At 34.2% G+C, this 19,796-nt stretch overlaps 1 protein-coding gene across 1 annotated transcript; it reads left to right on the top strand.

Moving 5' to 3' along the window:
- Positions 1 to 13,583: 13,583 nt before the first annotated feature.
- LOC115977371 (glutamate receptor 2.8-like) lies at positions 13,584 to 19,499 on the top strand. Its single transcript, XM_031099197.1, has 5 exons — positions 13,584 to 13,951; positions 15,305 to 16,611; positions 17,045 to 17,357; positions 17,859 to 18,268; positions 18,415 to 19,499. The coding sequence occupies exons 1-5, from the start codon at positions 13,684 to 13,686 to the stop codon at positions 18,880 to 18,882; spliced, it is 2,766 nt and encodes a 921-aa protein (XP_030955057.1). The 5' UTR covers positions 13,584 to 13,683; the 3' UTR covers positions 18,883 to 19,499.
- Positions 19,500 to 19,796: the final 297 nt, after the last annotated feature.

Below are 19,796 nucleotides of genomic sequence, written 5' to 3'. Positions count from 1 at the left end.
TTTGGTTGAGAGAATCTTTTTTAAAATTTGGAATATTTTGCTATTATTATTAACGAATGTCTAATTTGTTAACTTCTTTAAACCTTAAGGGGAGTATAATTTTCCTTAAGGTTTGAGATGGAATGCCATTTCTCCAAACCGTAAGAAATGTTTGTGCATTAAAATTTTAAAAGAAATTAATTTTTTTTATTCAACTACCATAATTTTTAGATTGAATAAAAAAAAAAAAACAAAAAAATTAAAGTTACATTATAGGCTTTTGTCAAATAACTTACGGATAACGTTTTATTTGTTTTAAAATTCCACTAATATTTGCAATCTTTCTTTACCTTTTTTTTAAAGAAGAATATCTTTACTTTACATATGAATTTTATTAATTCGTGCAACGCACCAAAATGCTATTATAAACTATGGTTGTGCTAAATGATTATCTTTTCTCCATGTCAAACGTTTGCATTTTCATGTCAAACGTTTGCATTTTCATTGCACCAAGTGTTTACCCTTATTAAAAACTTAGATGAATTGCATAATTCTCTATAATTTAGGGTAATTCAAAATTAAACCCTATATGGTTTCTCAAAAAATAAAATAAAAAATAAAACCTATATATTGAAAATTTTAATTAAAGTTACGAACTTCTAAAATTTTTTAAATTCACACCCTCAGTGAGTTACTATTAACTAAAAGTAACATAAATTTACATAAGTTGTGACTAAATTCTATTGAAACACAAAATTTCCTTCCTTGTAAAATTTGAAGACATTTGGTATACAATATAAGTATTTTGAAACTAAAGAATAATAAGTTATTTAGTTAGTGTTATCAAAATTAATATTACATAAAGTCATATCTAAATTATATCGTAATTATATCTTATACAATGTAGTTGCACTAAGGGTTCACTTGGGAACAACTTATTTAACTTTTTGTAAAAAAAAAATTTGTTGAAAATATGCTAAAATATATCTGTACCTTGAAAAAAGTGGAAAAAAGTGAGAAAATGTGAAAAAAGGTGATGTATTAAAAAATATAAAAGTTAAAAACTAAAAGCTGAAACTAATGTCAATCACACTCTAAGTAAACATCCTCTCAGTACTAGCTCTTTTCCCTGACAAGTTGTTCTAATTAGAAAGTGAAAGTGGACTGCATAATTATCCTATAAAGGTTTTTTTTTTTTTTTGGTTAGTATAAAGTTTTTGTTGTTCGTACTAGCTGATTGGCAGATTGGACCAAAGTCAATGAAATTTTATGCCTATTTGAAATAAGATTTTTTTTTTCTCCTTTTTCAACAAAAGTTTATTGCAGTTCCGAATACAGTCAAGTCTTAATAACATGATGAGATCTTTACAAACAAACAGTGATGACTATTGTACTCTAGCTGTCCGGCAAAAATATATTACCCGACCCTTCTGCCGCATACTTCAACAAAACGGGAGAGAGTGAACATAGAAACAACATTAAGATGGGAAAGGAAAGAAACGAGCTTACAATGAGCTTGGGCTGTTGCCCTCGGGAAAAAGTTTTGGCTTGTTTTCGTAGCTCATTATGAATCCTGTGCGTAGGATGTAAAAAGAACTATACTGCCACACTTTGTATTTTTCTTTAAGAATAGTAAAATCTCTACAACTCCATGGACATAGGCAAATTGCCGAACCACGTAAATACTATTTTATGTGTGATTATTTTTCTTTGGCATATATTTTTCTCTATTTTTGCATCTCACAGGTCTGGGAATTTCATACATATTCCCATCAATTGCTTCCAAATTTGATGGTTCATCGGGTTAATTTCCTGTTCACAATTCAATCAAATCTTTCTTGTGCCATTCAAATATTACACCAACCAGACTATAAATGAGAGTTACAGTGCTAATGTATCTATTTAATGGATAGAAAATCATTTATAAGTTACATAAATCATACTTAAATGTCCAAGATGCATCTAACATAGCCAGTGAACAAAGATGCTAAAGACCTCCATTTGATTGAAAAGGCAACATGATGCCAATTTACATAATTACTGGAATCATCATCACTTTCCACTATAATCGTTAAGAGAAGAAATCATGAGAGAGAGAGAGAGAGAGAGAGAGAGAGATGGTTGTAGTTTCAATAAACTTACGAATTCATCATCAAAGTTATGTTGTCTCCCTTGAGAAGAGTCTGCCCTAAAAAGAATAAATGAATCACTTCAGCATTTACACATAGAAAAAAAAATACCAAGAAATGAAAGTAAAGGAATGAGCTTACATTGGTTTGGGTCATAATCCTCTAAACTTTGGTCCTCACCATGACTGCCAAATTCGAAATTTGATAGTTCGAGAGAGAGAGAGAGAGAGAGAGAGAGAGAGAGAGAGAGAGAGAGAGAGAGAGAGAGAGAGAGAGAGAGAGAGAGAGAGACGAGGGGGGCTAGATAGGTCATAGATTGAAAGAAGGGTTTTAGACTTTTCATAGCTTTTTTTTTTTTTTTCATAGAAACCGCGTTGTTTTATATTAATTTTTGGTTCACAATTTTTATTTTTTCAGATTTGAATTTTTATTTTATCCGACTTGCTAAAATTGGGTCCAATATGTCTCGTGAGGGTGAGGCCATTTACTTGGATTTTCCAATGGTTTGCAAATAGATCTACTTCCTTTAGTAAAACTTGTTTATGTTTTTTTTTTTTTAATAAATAAATCAAATTTAAACCTAGATTTAAGCTTGATAATATTCAAATTATGCTCAAAAATAATAATGTGTTCATTAATAACTTTACAAATATAAAACTTAATTAGATATATACACACACGAAGTATGTATTTATATATATTTGAGATTTGATTTTCTAAATTTGTAAATAAGCCTCAAGATATCAAATTATTATTTTTAACTTATTGGTAATTGTAGGGGTGATAGGCCTAGGAGTATATATCTATGTATATATTGGGCTGGGGGCCTAATCCAAGGACATTAAGTAGTCCAAGGATGAGTAAACACTTTCATGACAATCCGTGTTAGTAAGTGAAGAAGTGAAGTGTGATCATGATCATCCAAAAAGGTGGTTCGAGGAGGAATGCCTCCTCAGCTAAGCAAAGCCGAGGTCGGAATGTACAGTTTGACATCAAAAGCAACATTCCAGACAATTCTACTAATGAGGATAAGTATCAAGAAGGAACAAGATATAAGGAGGCTATGAAATATCTAAAGGGAAAGTTGCTACCATTGCATTAAATGCTCTGCAGCTAACTCTCTGGTCGCATTAATGAGGAAGTGATACTTGAACAGTAACTTTCAGCCTTACAGCTACTACCCAAAGACTTCAAGAAGGTTCTGATGAGACAAAGATCAATACCAACAATCTGATCTGCACGTGGAAGGTGGAGATAAAAGGGGAAGATAGTATAAAATAGAAGGGAGACCCTGAGAGAAGGGGATTGAGAAATTAAGAGAAAAACACCGTAGCAATCAAAAATTAAAACTTGTGCTCAAACTTAAGAGAAATATATAAGAACTGATCTCCTCAGACTGTGCCGAGGACGATTTTCTTTAGATTAAACTAGTCTATCTTCATTTTCTTGTCATCAAAATCTACTTGTTGTCTGATTCATTAAAGCCTAGTTTTCCAATTCACTCTCTACAAATTCATTGTAGTGGGTTTTTTGGGGCTAAGTTCATTTATCATTTGGGCTAGGGACTCAAATTACGTCTTTATAATAATTTATATGATCCACTATTAATAAAAATCATATATATAATTAACTAAAATAATATAATATTAACTTTATCAAATCCACCACAAATGGGAGGGGAAGCCAGAAAGGGAAAGGTGTCATTGTAGGGTTTTGTGACCAAGGAGTTTCTTGACCTTCATTGTGTGATAAACTGAGGAACTTTACAGCCAACAACCTTCTCTAGTTGGTGATTGAAGTTGCATACTGGGATCCGCACAATTGGTTAGTCACATACTGGGAATCGTGCATTGAAAAAGAGAGATTGTCACTACAGAACAAGTCCAATTGGGTATTGGGGTAAGGGTTCAATTGTAGGTTGGTATAAGGTACTGAGATTTTTTTACTTGTAACCGTTTGTTTTGATAATAGTGGATTCTCGGGAGTGGTGACCTTAAAATCACCCGGTGGGGTTTTTGCCGTGTAGGTTTTCCTCCCATTTGTAAACAAATCATCGTGTCAATTTATTTTCCGCCGCATACTTTAGTTAATTGATGATTTGTTTGTGCTGCCACGTACATTACATGTTAATTTGATTAATTTATAAACTTGGCTAATTAATCAATTAATTTATCACAAGGGGTCAATACATTCTTGGCCTATCAAGTGGTATCAGAGCAGACACACTTTGAATATATTAATATTTATATTTTTTTTCTACTCAATTTAATAATAAAAAAAAATTGTCAAACCCATGGGTTCAACCCGACCCAACCCGACTCACGCGGGTTGGGTTGGGTTGGGTTGGACTTATGTGATGGGTTGGGTTGGGTCGAATTTTTTTTGACCCATCATGGTGGGTCGGGTCAAAAAATTCCCTCAACCCGACCCAACCCGACCCATGCACACCCCTTCAATACATTCTTGGCCTATCAAGTGGTATCAGAGCAGACACACTTTGATTAGGGTTAATCTTTACTGTGTGATCCATTGACCCCTGTTTGTCATGGATAGAGGACAATCCCTTATTATACCTTCTTTATTTAATGGCACTAACTATACATGCTGGAAAGTACGCATGAGAGCTTTCTTACAGTTTTTAGATGAGAAAGTGTGGCAAACTGTTGAGATAGGCTGGACTAAACTGAAGGAAGCGCCAGCCAATTGGGGTGATGCTAAGATCAAGGCGGCAGATTTCAACAGCAGAGCATTGAATGCCTTATTCAGTGCAGTCACAAATAAGGAGTTCAAAAAGATATCATCCACTGAAACTGCTAAAGAAGCATGGACCATCCTCTAAACAACCTATAAAGGAACTAAGGTTGTTAAGGATTCGAAGTTTCAGAGACTCATTACAAGCTTTGAAGAAATCAAGATGGAGGAGGATGAGTCGTTTGATGAGTTCTATGCCAAGCTCAAAGACATAGTAAACTTAGCTTTTAATTTTGGGGAAACCATTCCTGAACCCAAGATTGTGAGAAAGGTGCTTAGATCTCTACCCGAGAGATTCCATTCCAAGATCACTGCGATTGAGGAATCAAAGGATATTGAAAAAATTCATTTGACAGAGTTGGTTGGAAATCTACAGACCTATGAGTTGGGTTTGACAGGGATTGGGAAATCGAGCAAGAGCAAGAGCATGACATTGAAGGCTAAAAGAAGTGATACTGATGAGTCTTCAGACGATGAAGATTCTAAGATGAAGTCCTATATTACAAGGAAATTCAAGAAGTTCATGAAGAATGCAAATGGGAAGGGCTTAGATAAGGACCATAGGCAATCTAGTTCTTCACAGTTCAAGAGCCAAGACAAAGGGAAGAAGGATGCTAAGGATGATGGTCAGTACACTATTCCTTTAAGACCAAAGTGCTTCAGGTGTCAAGGATTTGGACATATGAAACAAGAGTGCCCTACGTATCTCAAGATCATTGGTAAGAGCAAGGCACTTGCTGCTACATTGAGTGACACAGAACCTGAGGATGATTTAGAAAATGAGGATGATGGAATACTGAATGCCTTTATTGCCACTGTAAATCCTACTAAGGGGATTTTTGAAGATGTGGATGAAGAAGAGGAATTGGTGGAGACTAAGTTTGGGAAGATGGATGAACAAGATGACATCCACACAGCCTATGCAAAGTTATACAAGGTCTTAGAAAAGCATGAGAAGATGTATAGGTTGGCCACCAAGAAGCTTAGTGATGTGGAGCTTGAGCTAGAGGAAATTTCTACAAAGTTTGATGAAGCCAATCAAACTATTGGAGCACTAAGGTTTGAGAATAATTTCTTGACTGAGAAGACCAAGAAACTTGAGGCAGAACTATTTCAAGTCAGAACTCAATTGGAGAGGACTTCAAGTGCAAAGCTTGACAAGATGCTCAGTATTCAAAAATCTGCTTCTGATCGAACCAGTTTAGGGTATGATTTCTTTTCTCCTAGTATTGCTTCTACTAGTACTACTGTTTTTGTTCCTCCTGCTAATAATATTGAAACTGAAAACAATGTTATTAAAAATGAATTAGCTAGTGAGAAGATAGACAAAGGTAAATCTATCTTAGGAGCACCCCCTTAGCTGGATAAGAAAAAAGCTAAAAACCTTAGGGCTAAGAAAGCTAACTCTCAAAAGCCTAAACAGAAGAAGCAGCATCTCTATCATCACTATGGAGCAGCTGGTCATACTGAACCATATTGCTATAAGTGGTTAGCCATTCAACAGAAGCATGATCGCATCAGGAAACCAGAATCAGTTTCCATCCTCTTTTGCTCCCCTTGGAGATCTTCTCAAAGCCCTCATGTTTCTTTTGAACTTGAACGATTTCAATTTTTCCCCCTCACCTCCAGTTCAAGGACTCACTCAAAGGAAAGGTTCTTCCAAGGTGTGGAAGGAAAATGGCTCTAAGTGATTCTGTCACTTTTTCTCTCTCCCCTTCGTATTTTTGTTTTGCATTACTTGTGTGTTTTGTTTTATTGTTTTGACTTAGTCTAGTTTTATGTATTGCTTTGTTTAATTTGTTTTTGTTTTTTTTCTTTTCAGTTTTGGTTTATTTTGCTTTTCATATAAAAAAAATTGAAATTGAAAAATACAAAAACAGTGTGTGTATGTGTACATTAGTACTTGTGTACCTTGGATAGCCATTGAAACAAAGTTTTCCAAACTTTGTATCTTTTGTAACTTAGATGAGCATCTCTATGTACAACTAAGCAAGTAAGATTTGTGGCTCGTGTTTGTAATGAGTAAGATTAAGTAATCTCTTGTACTTAACACTCGTATAATTCTTTTTGATGGGAAGGACTAGAAAATCCTAAGAGAAAGACATAAATAACCATCTCACTACTGTTACCCGCCAATCATGAAATGACATTTGTGTGCTTTGGCATAGTAAAAATGGAATGTCAATTGCTTAACATAATTGGGTATTTCTTTTCTATCTCACATATGCCCATGCATGGTTTGCTTAAAAGAAAAATATGCAAAAAAAAAAAAATAAAAGCAAAAAGATCAAAATGCTTTATATATGATTGTAAGCGTGTATTCTAAGAGATGTGGGAGTAATAGGATGTACCTCGAAGGTGATAGTCCTCATCAAACAGTTATGATTGTGTGTGAGTTAAAATGATTTTCTCATATCTTAAATCGTCATAATATGTAGACGTTTATGCAATCTTGCGATGTTTTTCACACACAAAACGTAATATTTTTTGCTACTTTTGATACATGTAGACGTTTGGCCATCACAATGTTTACATATGTTAATGTATGCTCACTAAACTGTTTTAACTTGTTTTTGAAAAATAAAATTGGTTAGACTTGTTTTGTGTGTGTGTGTGTGTGTGTGTGTGTGTGTGTGTGTGTGTGTTTTGGGATCTATGTGCTTAACATTTTTATTGTTGAGAGATGATTTTGAGAGCTCAAAATGTTGTTTTTGGATCCTTAGTTGAGTTGCATGTTTAATTGCATTCATATCTGTATTTTTCTCTTCTTTGAAAAACTGATTTTAAGCAATCTCGACAGCTCCTCGACACTTAGCTTATCTATTGGGTTCTTTAGTTGCTTTTTATCGCAATCTCAACACCTCCCGATAGCTAGGTGGATTGATCGAGAAACTTTTTGTCCCCTCGATAGCTCATCAACAGCTACTTTGATCCATCGAGCTTCTTTGTGAAGAATTTTGTTGTTTCATCCTCAATAGATCCTCGATAGCTAGCTCGACAACTAGAAGACACATTTTAAATCTTGATAGCTCCTCGATACATCTCGATCGATCGAGATTTATGAGGTTTCTATATATATGCGCATCGTGACTTCTAATCTCATTTCTTCGATCTCTCTCAACAGTTTCTCATCTCTCTCACTCCCAAACACTCTCAACTCAACCACTTCATCTTCCCTACTCTTTCCTTGATTGTTTGCTTGCATTTCCATAGGTATGATCTTTTTTCTTGTCTTTCATCATACATGTTCATGCATTCTGACCTAGATTTTGGGTTTTTTTTTTTAAAAAAATTTAGGGTTTTTTGCCGTGTAGGTTTTCCCCATTTGTAAACAAATCACCGTGTCAATTTATTTTCCGCTGCATACTTAATTTAATTGGTGATTTGTTTGTGCTACCATGTATCTTGCATGTTAATTTGATTAATTAATAAACTTGGCTAATTAATCAATTAATTCATCACAAGTGGTCAATACATTCTTGGCCTATGTGACCTTAAAACTTCATGCTTATGTGATCTTAAAACTTCATGCATTGCATCTCATGTGCATTATAACTATATTTTCATGCATTTAGATGTGTGTTATATATGTTATCTGATTGTATGCTGGTAGGATTGGATTGGACTGAGCCCATGATGCAATTACCTTTGCATGTCACATGTTCATATATTCCCATGTATACGTTCTTTCTATTCACTATATTTTGATATATTTTTTCTGCTTGGAACTTTTTTGATTGTCTCTTTCTCCCTCTCTCTCTCTCTTCTGTTTGCGTTAGTCTACTTCTATGGCACCCAAACGCAAATCTACTCCGTCTCGGAACCCTCTTTGTTCTGGGGCATCCATTTCTTCTGATCCTACACCTTTTTCTGTTCGGTTCCATGATGAGAAGGCCAAATCGGACTTCTTTGAGAATTTTTTTCGACGAGGCATTTATTCTAAACGCCAAGTCATCTTATCGGACTTCTCTGACACTAACCTTCCCATTATCATCCATAGTAAGGAAAGGGAGTCATTATGTGATGTCCCGGTCACCTGTCCATCCTTGCTAATCCAGAAGTTCTATTCCAACATGCATGGATTTGATTTTTCAATACCTCTTTTTATTACTCGCGTTCAAGGTACACACATTTTTGTCACACCGAATATTGTATCCAATGTGCTCCATGTCCGTAGGGTAGAACATCCTGACTACCCTGGTTGTGATTGTCTTAAGACCGTGTCTAAAGACGAGCTTATTTCTTCTTTTTGTGAGCACCCTTCTAATTAGGCTGAGCGCCAGTTCATTACTGTTCGGGCTTTGTTAAAGGCCCTCGTTTTCTTAACATGGTCATGACTTTTGTTTTACATCCCTTATCTCATTATAACTCTATTACAAAACCTTGTGCTCGGTTTTTGCTTTTACTTTTAGAGCATCTTAGTATAGATTTTCCTTCTCATTTCATTCTTTTCTGTTATAGATGTGTATAGGGATTCGACAACCTGTGATAAGCTTATCTTCCCTTCGGCTATCACGAGGATTTTATGCTATTTTCTGTTCTTTTTCCCTTGTCCAACCACTTCTCTATTATGGGTGCTATAGATGCTGCTACCGTTAAACAGAGCGAGGCACAATTTCAGTCGAGGCGGTCTAGGTCAGCAGCTCCTCCCACTCCTTTGGCTCCATCCACACTCTCTCTTCTTCTACAAGTGATATGACTCTCGGGGACATCATGGCGCAGCTTTAGCGCATGGATACTCGCCTCGACACTCTCAGTGATGAGTTGTGTCAGGTGAACACCCATGTTGGTTGAATTGCAAGACGCTAGGTGGTTATGGGTGGTTTCGTTGCTTCTCCTCCACCTACTTTCAAGGCTTCTGAGGATGAGGATGGTGATGATGATGCTACTGCTTCTGATGATGAGGATGATGGAGATGCTAACTCTTCCAGAGCTAACGAGATGTCTACTTGACACTTTTACCCTTTGTCACTCGTGACAAAAAGGGGAAGTAGTTTTGCTTATGAGAGTCGTCATAGTTAGGGGGAGAGTTAGTATAAGAGATTTTTGTTAGGGGGAGTGTTGATATTGAGGGATGTAGTGAGGATTTTATGTATCCTTTTCTTTTCTCTCCTTTTTAGATACATTGTTCTTGTACATGGGTCTTGTGACCATTTTAACATATATTGTACTTATATTCTTTATATATTGATGTATGTTTTTCACCTACCCTTACATATGTTGTTTCTTTTCTCTCTTTATACACATGCTTCTTATTTTATGTATGCAATCTATTATTTCTATTTCACACTAAGATGCCTTGATGAGTTTTGTTTAAAGTATTTTAGAAATACAAGTTGTCAAAATCTACTTGCTATAAATTCTCTTCTTGCAAAATTTTTCAAGAGTTTGTGTTAGGATAGATTTTATTGTATTCAACAAGTGAGTATGATCAGTTGAGTGATTTATGACTTCTCTCATATCTCATTTGTTTGTTGTGGTTGTCACGGATTGCCAAAGGGAGAGATTATTAGGACATATGTGATTCAATGTTAGGAACATATGTCACTATTTTATGTAATTGAATAATCCTTTGATAAAACATACTTTACTTGTAATTGGTAGATCTAGGATGTGTTAAATACTTCAAAAAACAAGGTTTCAAGTTCAAGTGTTAAAGCCATGCAAGTTTGCTCAAGAATCAAGTGTGAAAAGTGTTGTTCATTAAAACTCGACAGTTAGCATCTATCAAGACTTAGAGCTGTTTGAATCCCGTGGCTCAACAGCAGCTCAACAGCAGCTCGACAGATAGGGTATTTGTTGAGGTTTATGAAACTCAGATTTTCGAGTTTGTTTCTCATCCAATCCGTGATTATATGTTTGGGCTTTCTTTTCTCATAACCCTAGACATATATAAGAATTATTTTAAGGGTTGTCAAAAGTGACACAAGTTGCACAAGTGTTGAGCAAAGTTTTGTTCAAGCAAATTGTGATCGGAGACAAAATTTACTCTAGTTCTTCTTTCTTGCGAAGAAGCTGCTGTGTTTGTATACCGTAAGGTTTTGTAACCAAGGAGCTTCTTAATCTTCATCGTGTGATGAACTAAAGAACTTTACAGCCAACAACCTTCTCTAGTTGGTGATTGAAGTCATGTACTGAGATTCGCGCAATTGGTTAGTCACGTACTGGGAGCCGTGCATTGAAAATGAGAGATTGTCACTACAGAACAAGTCCAATTGGGTATTGGGGTAAGAGTTTAACTGTAGGTTGGTATAAGGTACTTGAATTCCTTTACTTGTAACCACTTGTTTTGATAATAGTGGATTCTCGGGAATGGTGACCTTAAAATCACTCGATGGGGTTTTTGCCATGTAAGTTTTCCCCATTCGTAAACAAATTATCGTGTCAATTTATTTTCCGCTGCATACTTTAGTTAATTGGTGATTTGTTTGTGCTGTCACGTACATTGCATGTTAATTTGATTAATTAATAAACTTGGCTAATTAATCAATTAATTTATCACAAGAGGTCAATACATTCTTGGCCTATCATATAATTAGATTTGTAAATGAACCAAGCCGATCATGAACAATTCAGGCTCGACTCAATAAAAAGCTTGTTCATGTTTGTTTGTTTATAAATAAGTCAAACTTGAACCTTAGTTTTAGGCTCGTTTCATAAACAAGCCGAGCCCAAGCAAAAAAATTTGTTCACGAACGAGCTCGTGAGCTATTAGGTTTGATACACAACAATTCAAGTAAAGACTCATTTATAAATTTATATGTGTAAGTTAAATATACTCATTATATATCTTAATAATGGCATGGCCAACTTGAGACTACTATCTATATTACCTTAATTTTTTCCTTCCCTTTAAATTGAATGATAACTACTTTATACAATAGTTACATTTAAAAATAAATAAATAATTAAATAGACTACATATGATCCTTCCTTATCAATTATCCAAAGCAAAGTTATGAAATATGTTAGTATTTTCTCATTTATAATAGTTACAAATAGGTATTTTTCCAGTCCTTCACCATCTAACGTGAATGTAAAAACTGTATTTTGAACAATAACTGAAGCTGTAGATAAGGAATGATGAATGAATGAATTTAATTATGTAAATTATTAATTTGAATAATAGCTAATCATAAGACTAGATGCATGATAAAATGAGAATGCTATTTTCTTTTTTCTTAATTTTAGAGATTTAAGCATTTAATAAAGTAATTTTTTTAGATCTCAAGCTCAAAAATTTGACCTAAGCTTGAGTTTAAGCTTGATATTAAACTTGAGTTTGGCTTGACTAATTAATCAAGCCAAGCTCAAGCCTTTTGACTTTCCCACTAGCTCAAGGTCAAACACTATTTTTAGGCTTGTCACAAACTCAAACTAAGCTCAAGCTTTTGATTTTTCCTGACGAGCCAAGCTTGAACATGCACTACTCGACAAAACTCGACTCGTTTACAGCCTTACATATAACGGTTTTTTTTTTTGTCTTTGTATATATTTGTGTTACTTTTTCTGTTACACACACACACACACACACACACACACACATATATATATATATAATAAATTATTGTTAATGCATATTGCCATGGTTATTTATAGTAAGGACAAAATTTGACTACAAACTCAGTTGTAGTTTAAGGCTAAAATTTCTTTTAAAAAAATTAATATTGTTACATATTTTGAAAATTTAACTGTTAGATTGTATGTTTTTTACACTTATTAACACACATGTCAAATTTTATGTCAATCAAATATTATTTATTATATGATTATCAAACTCAACTTTAAGTATAGTTTTAGACTACAAAAACTTGTAATTTTAAGAATTAATTGATAACATAACTATTGATCTTTAATCTTCTGAAAATTTTGCAAGCATGAAAAATATAAGAAAAAAAAGTAATCCAATGGTAGATTTGTCAAAATTTACATTCAATAAAAAGATATTAAATAAAGTTATAACCTAGACAATAACCAAGTTTGTATTCAAACTTTGTACTTATAGTAAACTAGTAACAGAGGCTAACGAGATCTAAGAATTAAGATGGGTTTAAGAATCAATTTGTTTAATTTTAAAATGTCTTAAACCTAACTGGCATTAACCCAAATTTCTGAGTAAGATAATAAAATTTGCCCTTTTTATTTTTATTTGTATATCAATTTAGATACCAAATAGATGTTAAAAATTAAAACTTCAACGCATTTAATGCGAGGTGGGTAGATATTATAATTTAACATGTTATCACTTTTTCGATTAAAACTCTCTATCACAAAGTTACGTCTTAAAACTGTACTGTCTACAATAATTCCAAACAATAATAAGGGGTCTAGCTTGCTTCGGCTGAGAGGATATTTGATTTTTTTTTTTTTTTTTTTGGAGAGAGAGGAAATTTGATTTTGAGGTAATGATGCAAATGATTAATCAAATGGATAGGGGACATTGACAAAGAAATCAGCTACCACCGCACAATATTTCAATGAAAAATTCGTATTCTTTCTCACATGGCAGTATGGCACCTCACTTGTCGGGCCTACTGTGCATAATTAATTCAGTATTTTTGATAAACTACATAATAGAGACTTGTCTTGTGTGATGACTATAGTCCTCCCCTCACAGCTGGTGGATCCCACTACTTCCTCGTAATTAGGGGTTCTCATCTCTCAAAGCCAAAAGCCAAGTCAGTCAACTTTCAGCTCCCCAGAAACTTCAACGTCGAAAGCCATTTTGTCTTTTAATAAGAAAGCATTTTCAAACAATTAATAGTAAGTACTAATTAACGTGGTCCCTCTTGGAACTAATTTGCAAAGCTTAGCTTGCTTGACAATGGCAAACCAAAAGCACCTCCTCACTTTCTTACCCTCTCTCTTGCTCAGTCTTAGCCTCTGGGGTCATGAGCCTTTGTTGATGGCCGCAAAGGAGGTGATACCAGTAGGTGTAGTTCTTGATTTGAAGTCTCCAGTGGGAAGAGTGGCAGAGAGCTACATGTCCATGGCACTCTATGACTTTTATGCTGTGAATTATGACTATCACACCAGACTTGCTCTCTTCACAAAGGATTCTGGGGATGATGTCATTACTGCAGCATCTACAGGTACGTTATAAAATGCCTCCAGATATGCTTTATTTTATTTTTTTTTTTTACCCAAAAATTCTTGAAGAATTATCAGATGAATTTATAAATTTTTAATTATTACAACCTATTTTTACTGGTTATTATTTGAACCCATTACTAATGTAATTTTTAACTTACCGATAACAAGTCACTAACTCAGAATTTGTTAGATTTTTTGTCTGCCTAGACTTATTGACAATCTTGGCAATAATCCATTCAAAAAGTAAAAAAAAGTCTTACATTTTACATTGTATTCTAGGATAGTGAGTGCGACCTACAAGGCTGAAAGTCACATAATAAGAAGATTTTTATTATTAGGGTCTTGTCAATGGAGAGTCCTCTTTCACACTAAAGCTTATGAAAATAAAAATCTATGGTCCTACTCTTATCAGTCACAAGTCACAACCAGCGTTTCTTCTGTTTAGCCAAAAAAAACCCAGCATTTCTTCTATTTTTTCGGTCTTCATATAATGTAACCAAAGTTTAAATGAAAAAAAAAATTCAAATAATATATAAATATATATTTTATAACAAAAAAATCAAATGATATATTACAGTCAGCATGAGGTAAAATATTTATAGTGAGATATAGGATATTTATTCAATTTTTGACTAGGAACTTTTTGAATTGATGCATATCATAGTCCTTCCTTATACTAATTAATGCATCTCAAGCTTCCCTGGGGAATTTTGCTCCTCCATGTATAATTATCCAAACTTCTGAAAGTGCAGTCTGATTCAGTTTAGTTATAGAAGTAATCTCAGCATTTCATTTTGCACCTTCAACTTTCTACGAACAATTCATCTCTTATCGTAAAGTATCAGTTTTGTAGTTGTGATCAACTTCGTGACCTCTCCTTGGATGGACTTATAATTAATCAAATTCAAACAGATATGTTGGTCCACAAAATACACAATTCCAACATGCTAACAATATTGAAAAGATTGAATGCTGGTATATTTGAACTGTGTAAAACTGTAGAAAGTTACCTTCATATAGGTGTAAGGAATAATACAGAAGTACACAAGTACAATAATATGAAGCACAGAGTATAGGGATTAGGGAGTGATATACTATACTTGTTAGAATTATGATTAAATTAACCAATTCCCAATAGTTTATAAACTTTTAGAACAATTAGTAATTTATCAATACTACTTAGATTGTACAGTGGACTCTTGGATCAATTGGCTTATATTCTAACAAACATGTTATGATAATGTTTATTATAATTTTTTTGTGGTTTTTATTATTGTTTTTGTTGTTCTTGTTCTTGCATTGCCAGTAAAATTATCATTTTCTAAGTCATTCACTGTTGAAATGAAATTTAGCAATGGATTTAATGAAGCATGAAGAAGTGCAAGCCATTATAGGACCTCAAAGTTCAGCACAAGCTAGGTTTGTGCTAGAACTCGGCCGCAAAGCTCAAGTTCCCATCATTTCCTTTTCAGCCACAAGTCCCTCTCTTTCTCCATCCCAGAACCCGTTTTTCATACGCACAACCCAAGAGGACTCCACACAGGTTAGAGCCATATCAGACATTGTTAAGGCCTTTGGTTGGTGGGAAATTGTCCTTATTTATGAAGACACAGATTATGGAAATGGTTTAATTCCATATTTAATGGACGCATTACAAGAGATTGACACTCGGGTGCCTTACAGAAGTGTCATTCCACCATCTTCAAATAATACTGAAATCAGTGAAGAGCTTGAAAAGTTAAAGGCAAATCATACAAGAATATTCCTTGTTCACATGGCTGCTTCACTTGGCTCCAAACTCTTTGCACTTGCAAAGAATGCAGGAATGATGAGTGAAGGGTATGCATGGATCCTCACAGAAGGGTTATCATCTTTGCTAGATCCTATGGGCTCAAAGGTCATGGACTCAATGCAAGGTGTATTGGGAATAAGGCCATATATACCTCCATCTAAACAACTTAAAGATTTTGAAATTAAATGGAGGAGAAATTTAACCTCAATCAAAACAAAGAGCAAGAGTACTACTAGCTTAAACCTCTTTGGATTATGGGCATATGATACAGTTTGGGCATTGGCAATTGCAGTGGAGAAGGCTGGCATAGTGCATTCTAGCTTCTTGAAGCAAAATGATAGCAGTAGTAAAGTTGATCTTGCAACTTTAGGCATTTTTGAATTGGGTACAAAGCTTTGCAATGCAATCCTAACTACTACGTTTCAAGGCCTAAGTGGAAATTTTCATTTTGTTAATGGACAGTTGGAGCCATCAGCCGTTGAAATATTCAATGTGATAGGAAAAACTGAGAGGATTATTGGATATTGGACCCGACAGAGAGGATTTTCACAAAATTTGAATTACACTGGTAAAGAGGCATACTCAACATCAAAGGACAAACTTAAACAACCCATCTGGCCAGGAGACACAACGGAGCAGCCGACAAAGTTAAGGATTGGGGTTCCAGTTAGAAAAGGTTTTAAAGAATTCCTGAGAGTGGACTGGCCTACTGATAAGCCAAGCATATCAGGGTTCGCCATTGATGTGTTCCATGCTGTACAAGATGCATTACCCTTCCCTCTTCCTCATGAGTTTATTCCCTACACGAATAAACATAGGCAGAGTAATGGATCATACGATGAACTTCTTTACCAAATTAAAATTCAGGTGGAGTTTTTTTTTTTTTTTTCCTTGCTAATGACACTAGGCGATAAAATTTTTGTTACATTATATCATTATATGACTATTCCAGTTTATGCTATACCTACTGCAATACTTCATAAATTTGGTTTTTTCTTCGAATAAATTTTTTTTTATTCCACGTTAAGTATCTTACATTATACTCCACCCGTTAGAGTATGTCATATATCTTTTTTTTTTTTTTTTTTTTTTTTTTTTTTTTTTTTTTTTTATTTTTATTACTTTATAAGGAAGAAAAGGAAACATGTGATGGCTTGTGAATGGTGGAGCATAAAATGTAATACTCAAGTAGAACATAAGATTTTTATTCACTTTTAGTGGCTGTTAATTAATTACCTCATTTTACTTTTTTCAAAGTCAATAAATTGATAACTCTCTCTCTCCCTCTCTCTCAATGCAGAAGTACGACGCAGTTGTTGGAGACACAACAATTGTGTCAAATCGCTCCTTATATGTTGATTTCACATTGCCTTATACAGAATCCGGTGTATTGATGGTGGTTTTGGTGAAAGTTGATGTGAGCAAAAACTTGTGGATTTTCTTAAAGCCACTAAGCTCGACCCTTTGGTTAACAACTGGTGTAGCTTTCATCTTTACAGGTTTGGTAATATGGGTTCTTGAACACCGTGTAAACCCTGACTTTAGAGGCCCTCCAAAGCAACAACTTGGGTTGATTTTTTGGTTCTCCTTCTCAACACTTGCCTTCGCTCATAGTAAATTTTCTTCAATCCTCTAGAAAGAGTTTAGGAAAAACTATACAAAGCCCTATATGATTTCTTTGCAACACATAAGCCTCCTGAAATTTTGAATGCAACACTTATTTCCACGTGGTATTGTTTTATGCGTATATCATTAAACATCCATAAAAATAAATGGTGAGTTGCTCATATGATGACACATGTCCATATTTAGAGATTCATTTTCACATAAAACAATACCAAAGGGTGTTTTGAGTAACACTCAAAAACCTCAAGGGGTTTATTGTTACATCCAATAACTTTTAGGGTTAAGTATTACTTTACGCACAAAATAATACCATGAGGGGTTAAGTGTTACACTCAAAACCTTAAGCGGATTATGTGTTTTTCAAGAAAACCACATAAGATTTGTGTATATTTCCCAAAATTTTATTATCTCTTTCTACTTCAATTCAATTCAAAACATGAATATTCTTTATGCATGTGTATTATAATAATAATTCATGGTGCTTGCAGAGGAAAACGTGGTAAATAATTGGTCAAGATTTGTGCTTATTATATGGATTTTCGTGGTACTCATCCTGACTCAAAGTTATACTGCAAGCCTAACCTCAATCTTAACAGTACAAAGATTGCAGCCTACATTTATTGACATAAAAGAGATTAAAAATAATGGCTATTTTGTTGGATATCAAAAGGATTCCTTTGTCAAGGGGCTTCTAATAAAACAATTAGATTTCCCTGAGTCAAAGTTGAAGCCGTATGTGACCCCTGAGGAGTATCATGAAGCATTGTCAAAAGGAACTCACAATGGTGGGGTTGCAGCTATTTTTGATGAAATTCCTTATATCAAGCTCTTCCTTGCTAAGTTTTGCTCTAGATATACTGTGGCTGGACCCACCTACAAAACTGATGGATTTGGCTTTGTAAGTTTCTCTCTCCCAGGAAGAAAATTATTATTCTTTTAATTTCAAGGATTTTGTATTGGATTTTATTGATCAAAGCCTATTATTCCATCTCTCCCCCCCCCCCCTTCAACAAAATGCTATAATTTTGTTACATGTTTCTTTAGGCCTTTCGACAAGGATCTCCATTAGTACCTCACTTTTCAAGGGCAATCTTGAATGTCACTCAAGACAAAGAGAAAATTGGAGCCATTGAACAGAAGTACTTTTCAAGTCAAACTACATGTGAAGATCAAAGTACTACAATCCCTTCACATAGTCCTAGTCTTGGTGTGGACAACTTTGGGGGCCTCTTCCTCATTGCAGGAATCGCTTCCTTGGCCTCAGTCATGGTTTATCTATTTAAGTTCATTTACTCACATTGGCCTGTTTTGAGTGACGACAATCCCACCAACTCTTGTTGGTACAAATTAGTTAAAATGGCAAAACATTTTGACCAAAAAGATTTCTCTTCGCATACCTTTAAAGGAGAAAGTCACAAAGGTTCTGATTTCCACTCAAGGAATTCCATTGAAGTAACCGATGATGTGGTTATACACGATGACAACAAAAGTCTTTCTTCAAATTCAAGGTGATATAAAATAGAATGTTTGGGTCTATTTTTTCCATTTGTTAAATTTTTATATTTTCATGTAATTTTTCTTATTTTAGGATTTATCAATTTTTTCCCCTTCATTTTAGGACTTTTTCCTAGTTAAATTAAACTCTATATTACATATCAGTTAGGATTTGTTTAGGAATATTTTTTGTAAGGACCCGTTTTGCAGCCCAAGCCCAAGGTGTATGATCTTGGCCGATGATATTCCATTGAAGTAACCGATGATGTGGTTATACATGATGACAACAAAAGTCTTTCTTCAAATTCAAGGTGATATAAAATAGAATGTTTGGGTCTATTTTTTCCATTTGTTAAATTTTTATATTTTCATGTAATTTTTCTTATTTTAGGATTTATCAATTTTTCCCCTTCATTTTAGGACTTTTTCCTAGTTAAATTAAACTCTATATTACATATCAGTTAGGATTTGTTTAGGAATATTTTCTGTAAGGACCCGTTTTGCAGCCCAAGCCCAAGGTGTATGATCTTGGCCGATGATATTCCATTGAAGTAACCGATGATGTGGTTATACATGATGACAACAAAAGTCTTTCTTCAAATTCAAGGTGATATAAAATAGAATGTTTGGGTCTATTTTTTCCATTTGTTAAATTTTTATATTTTCATGTAATTTTTCTTATTTTAGGATTTATCAATTTTTTCGCCTTCATTTTAGGACTTTTTCCTAGTTAAATTAAACTCTATATTACATATCAGTTATGATTTGTTTAGGAATATTTTCTGTAAGGACCCGTTTTGCAGCCCAAACCCAAGGTGTATGATCTTGGCCCAGTGAACCCAATATAATAAATTTGTAGAGAGTAAGTTAAAGAACTAGACCTTAATGAGTTGAACAACGACTAGTATTGAGTTAAATGACAATCAAACACA

The sequence above is a fragment of the Quercus lobata genome, chromosome 2 (assembly GCF_001633185.2).
Source record: "Quercus lobata isolate SW786 chromosome 2, ValleyOak3.0 Primary Assembly, whole genome shotgun sequence".
NCBI lineage: Eukaryota > Viridiplantae > Streptophyta > Magnoliopsida > Fagales > Fagaceae > Quercus > Quercus lobata.
Note: the sequence above shows the minus strand (reverse complement) of the source record. Positions and strands in the feature narration are given on the sequence as shown.

Excerpts from the sequence above, each read along its gene's own strand:
- LOC115977371 (XM_031099197.1), top strand. The coding sequence starts at position 13,684 with ATGGCAAACCAAAAGCACCTCCTCACTTTCTTACCCTCTCTCTTGCTC. Across the intron at positions 16,612-17,044 it reads TTTACCAAATTAAAATTCAG|AAGTACGACGCAGTTGTTGG; the intron begins GTGGAGTTTTTT and ends CTCTCAATGCAG. Across the intron at positions 18,269-18,414 it reads AAACTGATGGATTTGGCTTT|GCCTTTCGACAAGGATCTCC; the intron begins GTAAGTTTCTCT and ends ATGTTTCTTTAG.